This window comes from Rutilus rutilus, assembly GCF_951802725.1.
Source record: "Rutilus rutilus genome assembly, chromosome: 14".
Classification (NCBI taxonomy): domain Eukaryota; kingdom Metazoa; phylum Chordata; class Actinopteri; order Cypriniformes; family Leuciscidae; genus Rutilus; species Rutilus rutilus.
In genome coordinates this window covers 2417502-2435000 of record NC_140219.1, presented here as the reverse complement: position 1 = coordinate 2435000, position 17499 = coordinate 2417502, and the positions used below count along the sequence as shown (strand labels likewise).

Genomic DNA, 17499 nt, shown 5'->3' with positions numbered 1-17499 from the left:
CTCTAATAATCTCATATTTTGGAATTTCCTTCAGAAAATGGAAGGATGAAAGTGGGTGGCGCAGTTTGTCGTCCTCATCGATCAGATCTCATCCTCCACTCGCTCCCGAACCGTCACTTCAGCTCAGGTGGAAGAGGGGAAATATGACGTCTAGTGCATATTAAACACAGAAATGACGAGAGCTGGCTGAAATCGGCAGCTTTGATCTGCTTTAACACAATTTAGTGCACAAGTGCAATGCAAGAAAATTAACTAATTATAAATAAAATTCATAATAAAATGAATGCAATGCAATGCAATGAATCAATTATAAAATGAATTAATAAAACAATTAGTGCAATGCAATGCTATAAATTGATTAATAATAAAACTAATTTATAATAAAATTAATGCAATGCAATGTAATAAAATCAATGAAATATCAAATTAATTAATACAATGCAATAAATAAATAAATAAATAATAAAATTAATGCAATATAATAAAATCAGTGAAGTATCAAATTAATTAATACAATTAATACAATGCAATAAATTAATAAAAAAATTAATGCAATGTAATAAAATTAATGAATTATACAACTAATTAATAATACAATTAGTGCAATACAATGCCATAAATTAATGAATAATAAAACTAATTTATAATAAAAATTAATGCAATGCAATAAAATCAATAAAGTATCAAATTAATTAATAATAAAATAAATGCAATGCAATAAATGTATTTATAATAAAATTAATGCAATGTAATAAAATCAATGAATTATCAAATTAACTAATAAAATTAGTGCAATGCTATGAATTAATTAATAAAACTAATTTATAATAAAAATGAATGCAATGCAATGTAATAAAATCAATGAAGTATAAAATTAATTAATAATAAAATGAATGCAATGCAATGCAATAAATTAATTAATAATACAATTCATTTATAATCAAATTAATGCAATGTAATACAATTAATGAATTATAAAATTAATTAATAATACAATTAGTGCAATGCTATAAATTAATTAATAATAAAACTAATTTATAATAAAAATTAATGCAATGCAATGTAATAAAATCAATGAAGTATCAAATTAATTAATAATAAAATTAATGCAATAAATTAATTCATAATACAATTAATTCATAATCAAATTAATGCAATGTAATAAAATCAATGAATTATAAAATTAATTAATTAAAATTTGTGCAATGCAATGCTATAAATTAATTAATAATACAACTAATTTATAATCAAAATTAATGCAATGCAATGTAATGCAATGTAATAAAATCAATGAAGTATCAAATTAATTAATAATAAAATTAATGCAATAAATTAATACATAATACAATTAATGCAATGTAATACAATGAAAATGAATTATAAAATGAATTAATAAAATTAGTGCAATGCAATGCTATAAATTAATTAATAATACAACTAATTTATAATAAAAAATAATGCAATGCAATGTAATGAATCAATGAATTATAAAATTAAATAAAATTAAATAAATCCTTAACTCTAAACTTTTGATCGGTACCGTAGAATATATTTAATTTAATTTTGTACTCAAGTACTCTAATATATAAATAATGAGTAATTTATTACCCAAAAATTGAAATGTTATTTAAGGATAAGTATGATGCATACAGGAACAACATGAACGTATAAAAAAGTAATTTGAGAAGTAGACTGCAGCTTTACTGCACATTTATAAACAGTGTTTACATAAAAGCAAATCACATTTTCATCCCTTCACTCGTTCTCATTGAAAGACCCGAGCCAGCTGTGAGGAAAACACACTCTGTCGGCTTAGCATTTTCTTCCCGGTATAAAAGTAAAAATAAAAATCCTGATCCGGAGGGAAGCGTCAGCATCTGTGCCGCGGATTGACTTTGCTGTGCACTTATTAGAATGTTTTTTTTTTTTTATGACAATCTTTTTTTGTGGTAGCAACAAATTTAAATAAACCTGTTCCTAAATGCACAAAAAAATATAAAAAAATTGGTGGATGGCTACTTAACATGTCAATCAAACAATGTATTTATTAAATGCAGACAAGTCTGGCTATACGAGACTTACACTCCAGGAAAACAAGTCTGTGAAAGAATTAAAGACGACCTATCATGCTTTCATCTTCATCTGTCTTCATTGTGTAATGTTGCTGTTTAAACATGAAAAATCTCTGTCAGTGTTTCTGAACTCCTGAAACGCCTCCATTGTAGTCTTGAGTTTCTTCCGGGAACGAACACGTCACAATATTCCTCATTATAATAATTAATGCGCAGAATAAAGGGGCGGGGCCTGGTTGAGTTAGTTAGTAGTGTGTTAAACTGGTGGTTATGGGAAGGGGCGGGACATTTCCCAAACACACTCGAAGCACTCGACCAATCACAGCACACTGCTCCAGCCGACCAATCAGAGCACAGTGTGCTTTTCCGAAGGAGGGGCTTCATAGAAACAGGAACTTAACAGAGCGTTACTGACTGACTGGGAAGAGAGGAGCCGCAACAATGGAGAATATGAGGAAAATAATCAACATTCAAGCTGGAAAACCTGTTCTAGTAGAGCCTGAAACAACATCAAGACTTTGTATTAGGACATATTCAAGTGAAAATGTCAGCAGACAGCTCCATCAAACACCACAACACTGAATAAACACACTCACACCTCATAAGCCAGCGAAACTCATGTAAGATGTGAGAAGTGAATGAGCCAGAGATGGATGTTTGTGGGAGGCCAGATATCCAGCTGAGAGGAAACACACACACACACACAAACACACACACAGGGCTTGAGCTAAAGGGTATAAATTCTGTATTTCTACGGATTTAAAGTGCTCTAAAGGACCTGTCATGCCTGTGTACTCAAACCCGAGCTCTTATGTCGGGTTACAGCATTTCATAAGCTTGTTACTCAAGCGGCAAAAAGGCTAAACAAACCCGAACTGGACTGAAAGCACAGTGCCAACAAAAAGCCCTAGATAGTAGCCAACTCTAGTGTGCTTGGCCATGGCTCAGTGTGAATGCATTAGCTTCATTAGGGACGTTCGCACCGCAGGAACTAGGAATGATTTTAGCTCTAGGAACTCCTTTTGGAGGAACTAATTTACTCCTATTTCAGAGTCGGTCTAAACCAGCACTATAGGAACTATCCGTGACATTAGTGTTCGCTGATTGGCACCAGCACCCGCCATTTTTAAAAAAGCTGTGTAAACACACAGATTATAGCCTATATATTTACTCCACAAACTAACTCTGTGAACATGTAAAACAGTGATAGATGAGCCTCTTAATCTCTACGCTGAGGAGAAAATCCAACACAACTTTGAGGGAATCAAGAGAAACACACAGCAAAATCCCCAGTGTTAAATTAACACTCCTCAGTGTACATGTGTGTCCAACTACAGGGTGTTAAAATTAACACTGAAGCAGTGTTGAAGTTAATGATATAATTAAGTGATTAATTAAGTGATGATTGAGCATTATTGAAGATACCTGATGTTAATAAGCAGAATCATTGAAGGAAAGAGAAACAACAATAACAGAAAAAAGAGAAACACGAGAGCTTTGAGCCATTACACATTATTGCACTTATTATTAACCAGTTTGACTTTATTTCTGCCATACATCTACACACGTTCTTATTAAGATTTACCAGAAGTTTAGACGGTAATGTTTTATGGAATGTTTAGTTTCCGGTCACCATTATGATGATCAGTGTTTGATGATCAGTGGCTCTTGACACTTTTACTTTTTAATATTAGTTTTTCTCTGGCTGCTCCAGCTCTGTGTTTATAAAGCACATTTGTTGTGGCGAGAGTAACTATGACCTGGGCTGCGTTTCCCGAAAGCGTCGTAAGCCTAATTTGATCGTACAGACCATTTGCTGCAATTGTTCTACGATCAAATTAGGCTTAAGATGCTTTTGGGAAACGCAGCCCAGGTCTTGATGGTTATGTTTCGATGATGAAATTACAGTCCTGTAGTGGCCTGATCCACTGATCTCACACAGCATTATAAACTGATGCTTTTTTAATTTTTCATTACAGAAGCTAATTCCAGCAGTGCTTTAATAATCTGAAGGTTTTAAAAATCACACACAGACATCAAGAATCTACATATGAATCTGAACAATGGTGACAATCACACAAGTGCTTCATGTTGCAGTGCATGATGGGAGCCAGCAATCAAAACGCATCCATGGCTCACATCATGCATTGTCCTGTCGTTTTCATTGGTTTTATTTTGCTATTGTTTTGTTATGACTTTAGAAGCTTGTTTTGTGATGTTCAGAGTCGATCTGTTTGTCACTAGTGTCACCATTGTTGAGATTCATATGCTGATTCTTGATGTCTGTGTGTCTAAACACAATATCTAGTCAAAATTGTTCATATTGCTGTTGGATCTCAGGGCTACAATCACCAACACCAAAATGAGACATCAAGCATATAGTCAAAGCTTTAGACTCTGAATGTCATCATCAAAACATATTGTGAGCAGGTCATGCTTTCTCTTGCAGTGACAAATGCAAGAAATTAGAAAAATATGTAAGATATCGTTAATTTAGTTGTATAGGCTACGATCTCATATCCATTTATTTTGTTCAAATGTCACAAGTAATTAATCTCAAGGTTTACATGACTCTTCTGTAGTGTGGTTTTGGTGAAGTGTAGGCTACTGAAATGAACATTCACGTGTGTACCTTACTTCTTCTCACCGCTGATTCCTGATGGTTTAGAGGACAGTTACTCGAGATCGCCTCCTGTCGTTACAAGGAATAATACAACGGCGAGCGTGTCGAGTATAAACAAGGCTTTAGGTCTCGGGGAACCACTGCGCTCGTGTCACTCGGTTCACCAGAGGAGAACTGGCTGAGTCTGGTTTCTTCCAAGGTTTTTTTCTCCATTCTGTCACTGATGGAGTTTTGGTTCCTTGCCACTGTCGCCATTGGCTTTTGGCTTGCTTAGTCGGGGTCATTTAATTTAATATTCTACAATATTATTGATCTCCTGCATTGACACCATTATATGAGAACCGAACTGAGCTGGACGATGACATCACGGTTTTCTCCAGAGCGGCTATTTATATAAATTAACTACATTAATAACTTTTTTACAACAAAAATGAAACATCGCTGAACTTACTTAAGCTGGACTGTGACGCTATTTTCTTCTAGAAACAAACTTCGTTGCATTTTCCTGTTATCTCTGTAAAGCTCTCTGTATTGTAAAAAGCACTATATAAATAAATGTGACTGGACTGGACTGGACTGGACTGGACTCACCCTTGTGGAAGGACGGGTTGCTGTCGCGCAGGAGTCGGCTGAGCTGGTGTCCATTGATCTGTAGGAGGCGGAGCTGATCCCGGAGCGACGAGTCCTCGAACACGGCCGGGATCAGGCGGCCCACACTGTTCTGGGACACGGGCAAACCCAGAGCCAGGGCGAGGGTGGGGGGGAGATCCACCTGCTCCAGGACCTCTGGCTCCTCCAGGCCCGCTGGAACACACACACACACACACACACACACACACACACACACACACACACACACACACACACACACACACGTCAGTAACGGCTGCTCCAGGCCCGCTGGAACACACACACACACACACACATCAGTAACGGCTGCTCCAGGCCCACTGGAACACACACACACACACATCAGTAACGGCTGCTCCAGGCCCGCTGGAACACACACACACACACACACGTCAGTAACGGCTGCTCCAGGCCCACTGGAACACAAACACACACATCAGTAACGGCTGCTCCAGGCCCACTGGAACACACACGCACACACACACACACACACACACATCAGTAACGGCTGCTCCAGGCCCACTGGAACACAAACACACACATCAGTAACGGCTGCTCCAGGCCCACTGGAACACACACACACACACACGTCAGTAACGGCTCCTCCAGGCACGCTGGAACACACACACACGTCAGTAACGGCTCCTCCAGGCCCACTGGAACACACACACACACGTCTGTAATGGCTCCTCCAGGCCCGCTGGAACACACACACACACACACACACACACACACACACACGTCAGTAACGGCTCCTCCAGACCCGCTGGAACACACACACGTCAGTAACGGCTCCTCCAGGCCCGCTGGAACACACACGTCAGTAACGGCTCCTCCAGGCCCACTGGAACACACACACACACGTCTGTAATGGCTCCTCCAGGCCCGCTGGAACACACACACACACACACACACACACACACACACACACACACACGTCAGTAACGGCTCCTCCAGGCCCGCTGGAACACACACACACGTCAGTAACGGCTCCTCCAGACACGCTGGACACACACACACACACACACACACACACACACACACACACACACACACACACGTCAGTAACGGCTCCTCCAGGCCCGCTGGAACACACACACATGTCAGTAACGGCTGCTCCAGGCCCGCTGGAACACACACACACACACACACGTCAGTAACGGCTCCTCCAGGCCCGCTGGAACACACACACACACGTCAGTAACGGCTGCTCCAGGCCCGCTGGAACACACACACACACACACACACACACGTCAGTAACGGCTCCTTCCGGTGCGGTTCTGCAGACTGGCACCCAAAATGAAGACATATTTACATATTAAGACATAGATGCAGATCACTAGATGACACTGAATAAACCATTTCTGCACGCTAAACTTATAATATATTCTTCACATAAATAAGACGGACATCAGCGTTTAAGTCTGTGTTTCCTGCACTGCTGATGAATCTGAACTCAAGAAGTGCATTTATAATTTAGCTGAACGGTGTAGTGTCGCGTCGTCCTCGCTGGCTGTGCACACTAAAAAAACAGTAGACAGTGTGTGTGTGTGTGTGTGTGTGTGTGTGTGCGTGTGAGTGATGGGTATGTTTAGGGGTTGGGTTAGTGTGTGTGTGTGTGTGTGTGTGTGTGTGTGTGTGTGTGTGTGTGTGTGTGTGTGTGTGTGTGTGTGTGAGTGATGGGTAGGTTTAGGGGTCGGATTAGTGTGTGTGTGTGTGTGTGTGTGTGTGTGTGTGTGTGTGTGTGTGTGTGATGGTAGGTTTAGGGGTCGGATTAGTGTGTGTGTGTATGTGATGGTAGGTTTAGAGGTCGGATTAGTGTGTGTGTGTGTGTGTGTGTGATGGTAGGTTTAGAGGTCGGATTAGTGTGTGTGTGTGTGTGTGGATCGGTGAATCAGACAGAACTGATCACAGGAGTGTGAACTGTGATGTGTAATCCTACAGGAGATGCGGAGAGAAGTCCACAGAAGAGCTGATTATTAACAGGTCTCGGGACGCGCTGGTCTCACAGTGATCTGATGGACGATGAGGTCAGCATGCAGAGAGCGTGAAGATGAGCTCATCTTTAAATAAAAACCACATGCTGCAAGAGGAAGCTGGTGTGAATGTGTGTGTGTGTGTGTGTGTATAGATGAGTAAGAGATCACCAAAATAGATCAGGCAGGAAAAGAAACAATTATCACATTCACCCTGACGGTCTGGTGCAGACAGATGCTCTGCCACTCCACACTTTCACTGGGAGAGAGTATAGGGATGAGAAGAAGTGGATAATGAGCATCTCACACAGATTTTCACACTCTAGGAAGTGTGTGTGTTCACGTGGTTATGCATGCGTCATGTTTGAGCTGTGTGTATTGCGTCACATGATCAGTGCGACGACCGCTGCGCCAGCTCTGTGTGTCACAATCAATTGGACTCAATGCAAATTAATCCATTATAAAACAGTGGGGGGGGGGGGGGGGGGCGAAATGAATTAATGCTTTATATTATCAGACAGAGATGAATCAGTGGGTAATTTAAAACCCCCGGGGCATAAAATTATCCAGCCGCATTCCTCTAATGCAATCAAACGATCACAGACATTTGAGATTTAAAGGGGTCATGACATAAGAATCTAATTTGCATTGATCTTTTGACATATAAGACGTCTTTGTACCAAAGTTTCATCGCTTTAAACGCCCTCCTCATTATAAACAAAGCATTTATTTAATCAATTGGCTCATATTACGTGATCTGTGACGTCACACAGGCAAATACATTTGCATGTGCCCGCCTCCAGAGCAAGACATCGACCAATAGTTATACATCGTCACACCATAGGCCCCGCCCACTGGCGTTCAGTCGCCGAAAACAGGACGAATGAAAGAGTGAAAGAACGTTCGTCCGGTTTAAACAGCCGGTTTGTGTCTCTCTATAGACTTAAGAGACTCAGAAACAAGTAGATGGTTTATTTTAAAGGCATCCCGGATCACGGCAGAGGATTATATGTTTGTTCGGAGCATCTGACCACAGTGAAACGGAGAGTTCACAAAGAAACTGTTGTTGACAGATGAAGAATATATAAGGAAGGATCACATCTAGAAATGTACGTTTGTACATGCTGTTGAACAGTTTAGGGTCAATAAGATTTGTTTCAAGCGAAGATGCATTCAATCGATTAAAAGTGACATTTATAATGTTACAAAATATTCTATTTCAAATAATTGCTGTTCTTTTGAACTTTCTCTTCATCAAAAAATGGAAAAAATTAAATAAAAATCACGGTTTCCACAAATATATGAAGCAAAAAACTATTTTAAGAATTTAAAGTTAAAGTAATGAGGTGAAAGAAGGTTTTACAACACCTAAAAACTACACACGTCAGTAACGGCTCCTCCAGGCCCACTGGAACACACACACACACACACACACGTCAGTAACGGCTGCTCCAGGCCCACTGGAACACACACACACACGTCAGTAACGGCTGCTCCAGGCCCACTGGAACACACACACACACACACACATGTCAGTAACGGCTCCTCCAGGCCCACTGGAACACACACACACACACACACGTCAGTAACGGCTGCTCCAGGCCCACTGGAACACACACACACACACGTCAGTAACGGCTGCTCCAGGCCCACTGGAACACACACACACACACACACACACGTCAGTAACGGCTCCTCCAGGCCCACTGGAACACACACACACACACACCCACACACGTCAGTAACGGCTCCTCCAGGCCCACTGGAACACACACGTACGAACACATACTTGATTTTATTCATTGGGAAATTATTGGATTGAAGAGCAAACTGTACTGTAATGTTTATTAAATAAAGACTAGCCGGCATTAAATTACTACATTAGCCACACAAAAAAACACATAGGGCCCTATTTTAACGATCTGAAACGCAAGTATCAAACACGAAACGCAAGTAACTTTGTGGGCGGATCTCGGAAATCTAAAATGGGTTGGTCTGAAGTAGCTTCATTACTCATAGGTGTGGTTTGGGCGTAACGTGAAATAAACCAATCAGAGCGTCATCTCACATTCCCTTTAAGCGAGATAGGGCCCACAGTGGTCATGAAAAACTAAATCTTGTCTGTAAATGCTGCAAGAAACCTTGGCTAACATTATAAGAGGGAAAAAAAACTTCATAAAAGTGTTGCTGAAGCATAGAAGAGTGTGAAACACAGCAAGCTCTCTTCTTCGTGTGGAATAATTGCCCTTCATTATGTGACACATTTCCACACTGAGTTTTAACAAAAGCAGAACATATTTTTGTGCATAAAACACCTCTTGCAAATGATTTAAAATGCAAGACCGGTTCAAATAACTCCCAAACGGATGAACAGATGCGTACAGCTTTGCACAATCTAAGAATATCTTGCACAGTCATTAATGCTGATCTGAAAAACGCAACTGTTTCTGATATAAGCATTGTTCGGTGTCGTGCACTGCGGAGAGTTTGCTTTTCGTTTGCTGAAACAGAGCTTTGATTCTGGAAGACTCATTACAGACTCTAGCCGTGTGTATCTTCCCGTTTCTTCTTCCTGTTTCTAAATAAGGCACGTTCAGCTCCAAAATATTCATTTTCTTGAATGCATCGGTGCATATGCTGGTTGTTAATCTGATTTAAAGCAAGGTAAATATGAAAAATCATCACTTTAGTCACACCAACTCACATGGAGACTGATTTACAGTAGCGTTTATTGTGCGTAAAGCTTCTTTGCCGGACTATCAGAGCCCTTGTTTAGCTGAGATATCTGTCATACGGCAAATTATTGGATATGGCTTAACAACTGTGGGAGGAACTTTGCAAACAAAATCCTGGCCAATATACTTTATTGAAGGACTAAGACATCAAATATACAGCCCAGGCTTAAAATAACTTTAGTTTCAAACAGAGTAACTTTGCAGTTGGAAAAAAATAAAATAATCGATAATGTTTCTCCTGAACTTCAAAGCGAGTCGCAGAACCTTTACGTTTTGGAGGAGGATCTTAATGTGAGTAACCTTTACTTCAAAACACCATGAGATAACATCCTTTTTTCGATAATCCAATTGTCAAATTCACCAGAGAAGACCCAGAAACGGCCTGAAATATCCAGGAAGGGTCTAGCAGCAACTTGGGGATCTCTAAAAGGGTGTGGGAACTACAAAACAGGGCGTGTCCTCACATTGATTGACAGACAGACGCGTGTGCAAGATTCCCCCCGCCCTAAACCAGTTCAAACTCTCATTCTAAAGATTTCATTGGTCATGCCAATCACAATAAACACTCACCCAGAGGGCCCTATTTTAAGGATCTAAGCGCATGGTCTAAAGCGCACGGCGCAAGAGCACTTAGAGCGTGTCTGAATCCACTTTTGCTAGTTTGACGACGGGGAAAATGGTCGGTGCTCCCGGCGCATGGTCTAAAAGGGTCGTCCCTATTCTCTTAATGAGTAATGCGTGTGTTTTGTCTCTATTCTCTTAATGAGTAATGGGTGTGTTTTGGGCGTAATGTGCAATAAACCAATCAGAGTGTAATTTCACTTTCCCTTTAAAAGCCAGTTGCGCTCGCGCCATGGATTGTGTGGCGCAATTGTGTAATAAGCAGAGTGAGAGTGTGTGTGTAATAAGCAGAGTGAGTGTGTGTGTAATAAGCAGAGTGTGTGTATTAAGAAGAGTGTACGCGCATTGTGGACCCGCCTATAGGCTCACATTACTAATGGACCCTTTAAATAACAAAAGAAATACTGCGCCATTGACTTTAGACCAGGGTTCAGTTGGTGAATGGCTCAGTCTATTCAAGTTCCTCGAAATAGCAACGCTTCAACAATGCGAACACACACTCGTTCTCAGACCAGCAGCTCATGGGCGCACAAATAGGCGCAAATGCATTTACTATTTAAACAACGAGGCGAAGGACGTGAAAATGATAACTGCGTCGGGCTGAAACTAGCAAAACACACTTGTGTCGCGCCTGGCGCTGCATTGCACCGGGTGTATGATAGCGCCCTAAGAGCGGTTCATTCATAAATCCGTAAGATCTAACCTTCATGCTGTGGAAACACAAACTGGGAGACAGAAGGGGCGGAGCTACATGAGCTCTATGTCTACTCACCCTTCCTCCTGAAGGCGGGGCTAATGAGCACGAGTGGCGTGTTGATTTCCGCTTCCGACGATCCGCCGTGACTGCCGGTTTCAGACATGCCGTGATCTCCACACACAACCAGCAGGTTGGGCAGCGTCCCTTCAGATTCCTGAAACACACAAATGAAAAACTAAAATGTTTCATATATTAATACTTCTATTATTAATCTAAATAAAAAAAATTTAATTAATAATAAAATATTTAGATGACATAAAAATAAAAAAAAGTCAAATTATACAGATGCACAGACACATACATTGAAGAAAAATCTATGATATTATATATTCTGATGCATATGGCATACTTTTCTGGAAACACTTCAGGAGTTTCGAAGTTGCGATCTGATTGGGTGAATTCTGCAGGATGTCCGGGAGAGGTGTGTGTGTTGCATTCTTTATCGGTCCGTCTGGAAACAAATGCCGTGACGCCAAAAGCCGCCGTGTTTACAACTGTGACAGTAAGCGCTTATCAGGATCAACTAAATGCTGGATTTTCAAAAGTATGTGAAGTTCGCGGGTCCACTGTTGCAGTAAACTTGTACAACGTTCTTGAATGAATAATTCATTAGATGCACGCAGGTCTGCTATTGTAGGGACATCGACATTATATGGCCACGCCCCTAAACATGACGCAGAATAAAACGAACTGTGATTGGTTGCGTTACGTCAGTCAAACGTCCTCTTGCGGTCCTTGGCCAAGAAAAGGTGCGATAGAAGGTCTAGATCATTCTAGATCAATCTCTGTAATAATTCAGATTTGTATATGATGAATTATTGTATTTTAAGACTGAAGTCTGGGTCTGGGCTGAAAAATGTGAAAAATAGCCAGCAGAAAATAAAAATGGTGAAGGTATTTCAAAAAGTGATTTGTGATTTTGGAAATGGAATTTTTGAAGTGTTTTTTTGTCTTCGTGTATATTTTTATCACCATTTATTTTATGTTTGATACTGTACAAACAAACAAACAAACAAATACACACACAAATATATACATATACACATACTGTATACACACACACACCCATATAAAAGTTTGGTGTTGGTAAGAAGTCTCTAACAAATCTTCATTTATTTGATCAAAAATACGATAAAAACAGTAAAATTGTGAAATATTATTACAATGTAAATCAGCTGTTTTCTATGTGAATATATAGTAAAGTGTAATTTATTCCTGTGATCAAAGCTGAATTTTCAGCATCATTACTCCAGTCTTCAGTGTCACATGATCCTTCAGAAATCACTCTAATATGATGATTTTATGCTCAAGAAACATTTCTTGATCTTGCAAACTCCTAACAGACCAAAAATGATGATTTCTTGTCAGTTTTCAGGAGATTCCGCAGTGTAATTGTGTGTGTTTGTGTCCGCAAGAGGAAGTGAGAGTGTGTGAGAGACGCTGGATTGCTGTCCTCTTCACTGGAGAAAATCACTGAGGTCTCTCTCTCTCTCTCACACACACACACACACACACATCAGGGACAGGGACGATCAGCTCTGTTTCACATCAAATAGTCTCTCAGGCTACTTGATTCCCTCACGCACACACACACACTCCTGCGCCACCACAGCTGGAAACGCTCACTCTGAGCCCTAACACTACACTAATGATGCTACGCTAACAACAAGTCCTCCGGTTCAGATATTCATGAGTCCACTAAACGCATGCTAATGACTAGCCTCCCCCCCCCCGCTCCAGCTAACACGCGCTAATGACAGGACGCCTGAATAAAGACATTTGAAACACCACTCGCGGCCTATTACCTGCCAGCAGTGTGGTGTAATATTAGCGTGCACTGACAGGTGTGATTTACGCTAACCGCACATTAGCCGAGGGAAATCTTAATATGCTGTGATTGACCAACACATCACTGTCAGGTACAAGTTAAACAGTGTCAGGTGTCATACGTTAAACATCACGGCATCTGGAAAGTAGCGAATTAAAGATTACAAAATATATAATTAGAATTGTAGTTCTACAAACACAATTATAACATAATAGAAATAGAAAAATACAATTAGTTTATTATTTGATTAATGCCGTAAACCAGCGTACTTGCTGGCAAGTTTTGATTTCAGAAATAAGTGTTTATTATTAAAACCAGAGCAAAATGTTCTTACCCCCATTAATAGATATTTTTACTTGTTTTAAGAAATTTATTTTTGATTTTTCTTTTTTCCTTACATTTTTTCAAAATTAGGTTTCTTAAAACAAGAAAAAATATCTGTTAATGGGCTAAGAAAATATTCTAGTTTTTATTTGTTTTTTTTTCATCATAAACTCACTTAATTTTAATAAATCTTTCAGAAAAATAGACTTAAGGCCAGTAAATGTGTCTGTATTTAAAGTCCCCCTGGGGTCAATAATCTCACCATAATTTGAACTCATATTTGATCATCAAAAAGACATTTGAATGTTTGTTTTTTTTCCTGTGAAAAATGTCTTCATGCCTTATAATATCTTGACTGTAACTCGACACCCTTGCCTCGTTTAGTATGCGTGGTTCTATGAATATGCAAATGAGCCCCGCCTCCACTCACTCACTCAGCTCAGAGATCCACTGGTTGACGATCACACGTTGATCTGATTGGTTACAAGGTAGTTTGTGACGTCAGAAACACCAGCGATTTCAAAGCGTGTTTTTGAGACTGTCTTTGGTTCACTGCAGTTTTAAGGAGGAAATACTCAGCAATGGTGTCGACTTATGAACTTACACATGCTTTGTGTTAAAGCGTATTAAAAACACCACACAGACATATAAAGTGAGCTGCAGTAATGAGATCGGGAGTCTCAGGCTGTAACATGTGTTCATATCACAGGGTTAAAGATAAAGAACAGCGTAAGAGTTTTCTAAATGGGGATTTACTGTTGTCATCATAAAAACACACTGAAAATAGAGCATTTCCCCTCATGATTTAATCCTAGGAAGCTTAAAGCAGAACAAAACTAATAAAGAAAGGCGACACTGTACCAAAAAGAGCTTTTGTAAAATAATTCAACATCAAGCAGCCGCCGGGAGTTTCGGGAGACGAGAGAAACAGTGAATTTATCTGAGTGATTTGTTCAGATGTGACTGAATCAAACGGACTATTATTAAGTGATTTCTGACTTCAGGATAGAGCGGTTTGGTTGGAGAAAAGGAGCGAGCTGCAAGAGGAAAGCGAGGGAAATGTGGAAATGGAAAACGGTACAGGAGTGAAAGACGTGGAGTGCCGTTTAATAGCGCTTTCAGAGAAACCTGAGGAATTACAGGCGCTTTAGACCAGGAGCTCAGCCATCATTTACTCACCCAAACACCGTCTTCTTCAGGAGAAATTCTAATTCTAATTCTACTTTCCTCTCTAAGTAGAATTCACACATGCGCTTATTCAAATGTCAAAGACTGATTGTTCTGATTGTCATTTTAAGAACTGTTTTTTTTGTAAATAACGACTAAACCGAGTAATTTTTATAATCACTGAGATACTATTATAGTTTTTCTTAATATTTTGAATATTCATCATTTCCATTTTCATTTCAGTTAAGTTAAAGTTTTAGTAGTTTTGTTGTATTTATATATATATATATATATATATATATATTTATATAGGTTTTATTTATTTTTATTTCAGTTTTAGTTATATTAGTGCATCAAATTAAAATAAATGAAAATGGGAAATGTTGCCTTGACTGAAATAAAATAAGAATAAGAATAAAATTCAAGAAACAAACTATTTTTTATGATTTCAGTATTAGTTGTAACAACAACCCTGAATAAAACTAAAACTATATATTTTTTTAAATCACTTTATTGAAATAAAAATAATATAAATATAAAATTATAAACTTAAACAACATTTAGCCTTGGCAACTAAATGAAATAAATATTTTTAAGTTACAATACTAATATCACAAAAACTAAGACTGGCACAAAAAAAATGATTAAAGCTATATAGAAATATTAAAATGATTAATAAACTAATAAAAATGACAAAAGCACATAACAAAATCACAAAACACTTCCAATTCACAAAAAAAAAAATCCAATTCAAAATATTAATGATAGTATTATAATAATATTAAAGGGGTGGTTGATTATGATTTCACTTTTCTAACTCTAGTAAGTGTGTAATGTTGCTGTTTGATCATAAGCAACATCTGCAAAGTTATGACAGTCAAAGTTCAAAGCAAAGGGAGATATTTGCTTTTACAGAAATTGCTTTTTAAGGACTACAACAAACGGCTGGTAGAGACTACACCACATTCCTCCCGGGTTAGTGACATCACCAACCCTAGAATTTACATAAACCCCGCCCCCTGAACACGATTTATAGATTATCAAGACAGAATATGCTAATCAATGATTAGAAGATAGTTAACTGCACATCAGCAACATAAATTTAAACAAACAAAAAAGTTTTTTAAATTTTCAGGACACAAGCTCTTGTAGCTCCGCCCCCTGTGCCGGGAGCAGCAGCTCATTTGCATTTAAAGGGACACACACAAAAACGGTGCATTTTTGCTCACCCTCAAAAAGTGTCAATTTTAACATTCTATATAAAAATATCTGTGGGGTATTTTGAGCTAAAATTTTACACACACACTCTGGGGACATCAGAGACTTATTTTACATCTTGTGAAAAGGGCATTATACCACCCCTTTAAATAATACTCAAATAATTCTTCAGCTCTGCTTTTGTGTTCCACCGAAGAAAGCAGCTCATGTACAATTTGCAAATCCTATTGCTTTCATAATGAAATACAGACATAGATGCTTGACATAGATAGTTTGATTTAACACCATTGTATCAGGTTTCATGTTCAAACACTATTGCATCATGTTAAACTGACTTGAAACGGTTACTCTTAACTACGGCTTAACTCAATGTTTTCATTTTGACAGAACATGTTTCAATCAAGTAACTCAGAAATTAATTTAATCTAGTAGCTTACGTCTATGCCTGACGTCTTTGCAGTAATGTAGTTGTAGTTGTCTATGCCATTGCCTGACCACAAAATATTTACAATAAAATAAAACTTTATATAGTTAAAGTTAAGAAGACAGTGAGATGAGAAACAAGCAATGGGACGCAGGGAATAGTTTAGAAGAACTCAAAGCTGAGGAGTTTCCACAAGAAACGCTCCTGATCCTCCTTTATATGCGCAGGAAGACTCGTCTCTCAGGAGAATCTTTAACACTGGCCCTTTAATGGAGGAGAATAACTCCAGCTTATAAACTGATGAAGAGGAGGACTCTTTTACCTCCTCCGTTACCCTTCATCCCTTCATCCGACATATGAAAATGATGGGTCGACGACTTGAGAGACTATCAAAGAAAACTGGTTTAACCATTCACCAACAAATGTATACTGATTATCTTCTTACATATAAAAGTGCATTGACTGCTGCTAAATCCTCTTTTTATTCTGACATTATCAGTGCCAATGAAAATAACAATCGGACTTTACTTTTCACTATCAACAATTTACCTGTAGACACTGGAAATCACCTCAGCTCCACAGCTCAGTGTAACACATTTGTGGATTTTTTTTAGTACCAAAATTCACCACCAGTTGAAATCTTCTGCCTCTGCATACAACTGTCCACCCTTGACAACCACACTGGTTCCACCATTCACCATTCTATCAACTTTCCAGCTTCCATCAGTCGAAGAAATCACTATACTCATCAAAGTCCAAGAATTCTTCCGGTCTGCTTGATCCCATCTCTACCGCCCTGGTTAAAACCCGTCTGCCCTCTATCTTCCCGATCATAACGTCTATAATTAACTCCTCTCTACTTACTTCCACTGTTCCTACATCTCTCAAAATTGCTTCTGTCACCCCGATTCTGAAGAAACCTGGTTTGGATCCTAATTACCCAAATAACTATCGCCCCATCTCCAACCTCCCATCCATTACCAAACTTTTGGAACGGATTATAGCGACCCAACTTCAAGCCCACCTGCACAACAATAACCTCTACGAACCTTTTCAGTCTGGTTTCCGCCACAATCACAGCACTGAAACAGCCCTGGTAAAAATCACAAATGATCTCCTACTTG

At 38.9% G+C, this 17499-nt stretch overlaps 1 protein-coding gene across 1 annotated transcript in view; it reads right to left on the bottom strand.

The window, feature by feature from the left end:
• pigg (phosphatidylinositol glycan anchor biosynthesis class G (EMM blood group)) overlaps positions 1-17499 on the bottom strand; it is a 142686-nt gene that overhangs the window by 84772 nt on the left and 40415 nt on the right. Inside the window, exons 5-6 of the mRNA XM_084430111.1 lie at positions 11430-11568; positions 5287-5499 (exon numbers count right to left, since the gene is read on the bottom strand). Of these exons, the coding sequence (XP_084286237.1) occupies positions 5287-5499; positions 11430-11568 (352 nt within the window). The remainder of the gene's footprint in view (positions 1-5286; positions 5500-11429; positions 11569-17499) is intronic.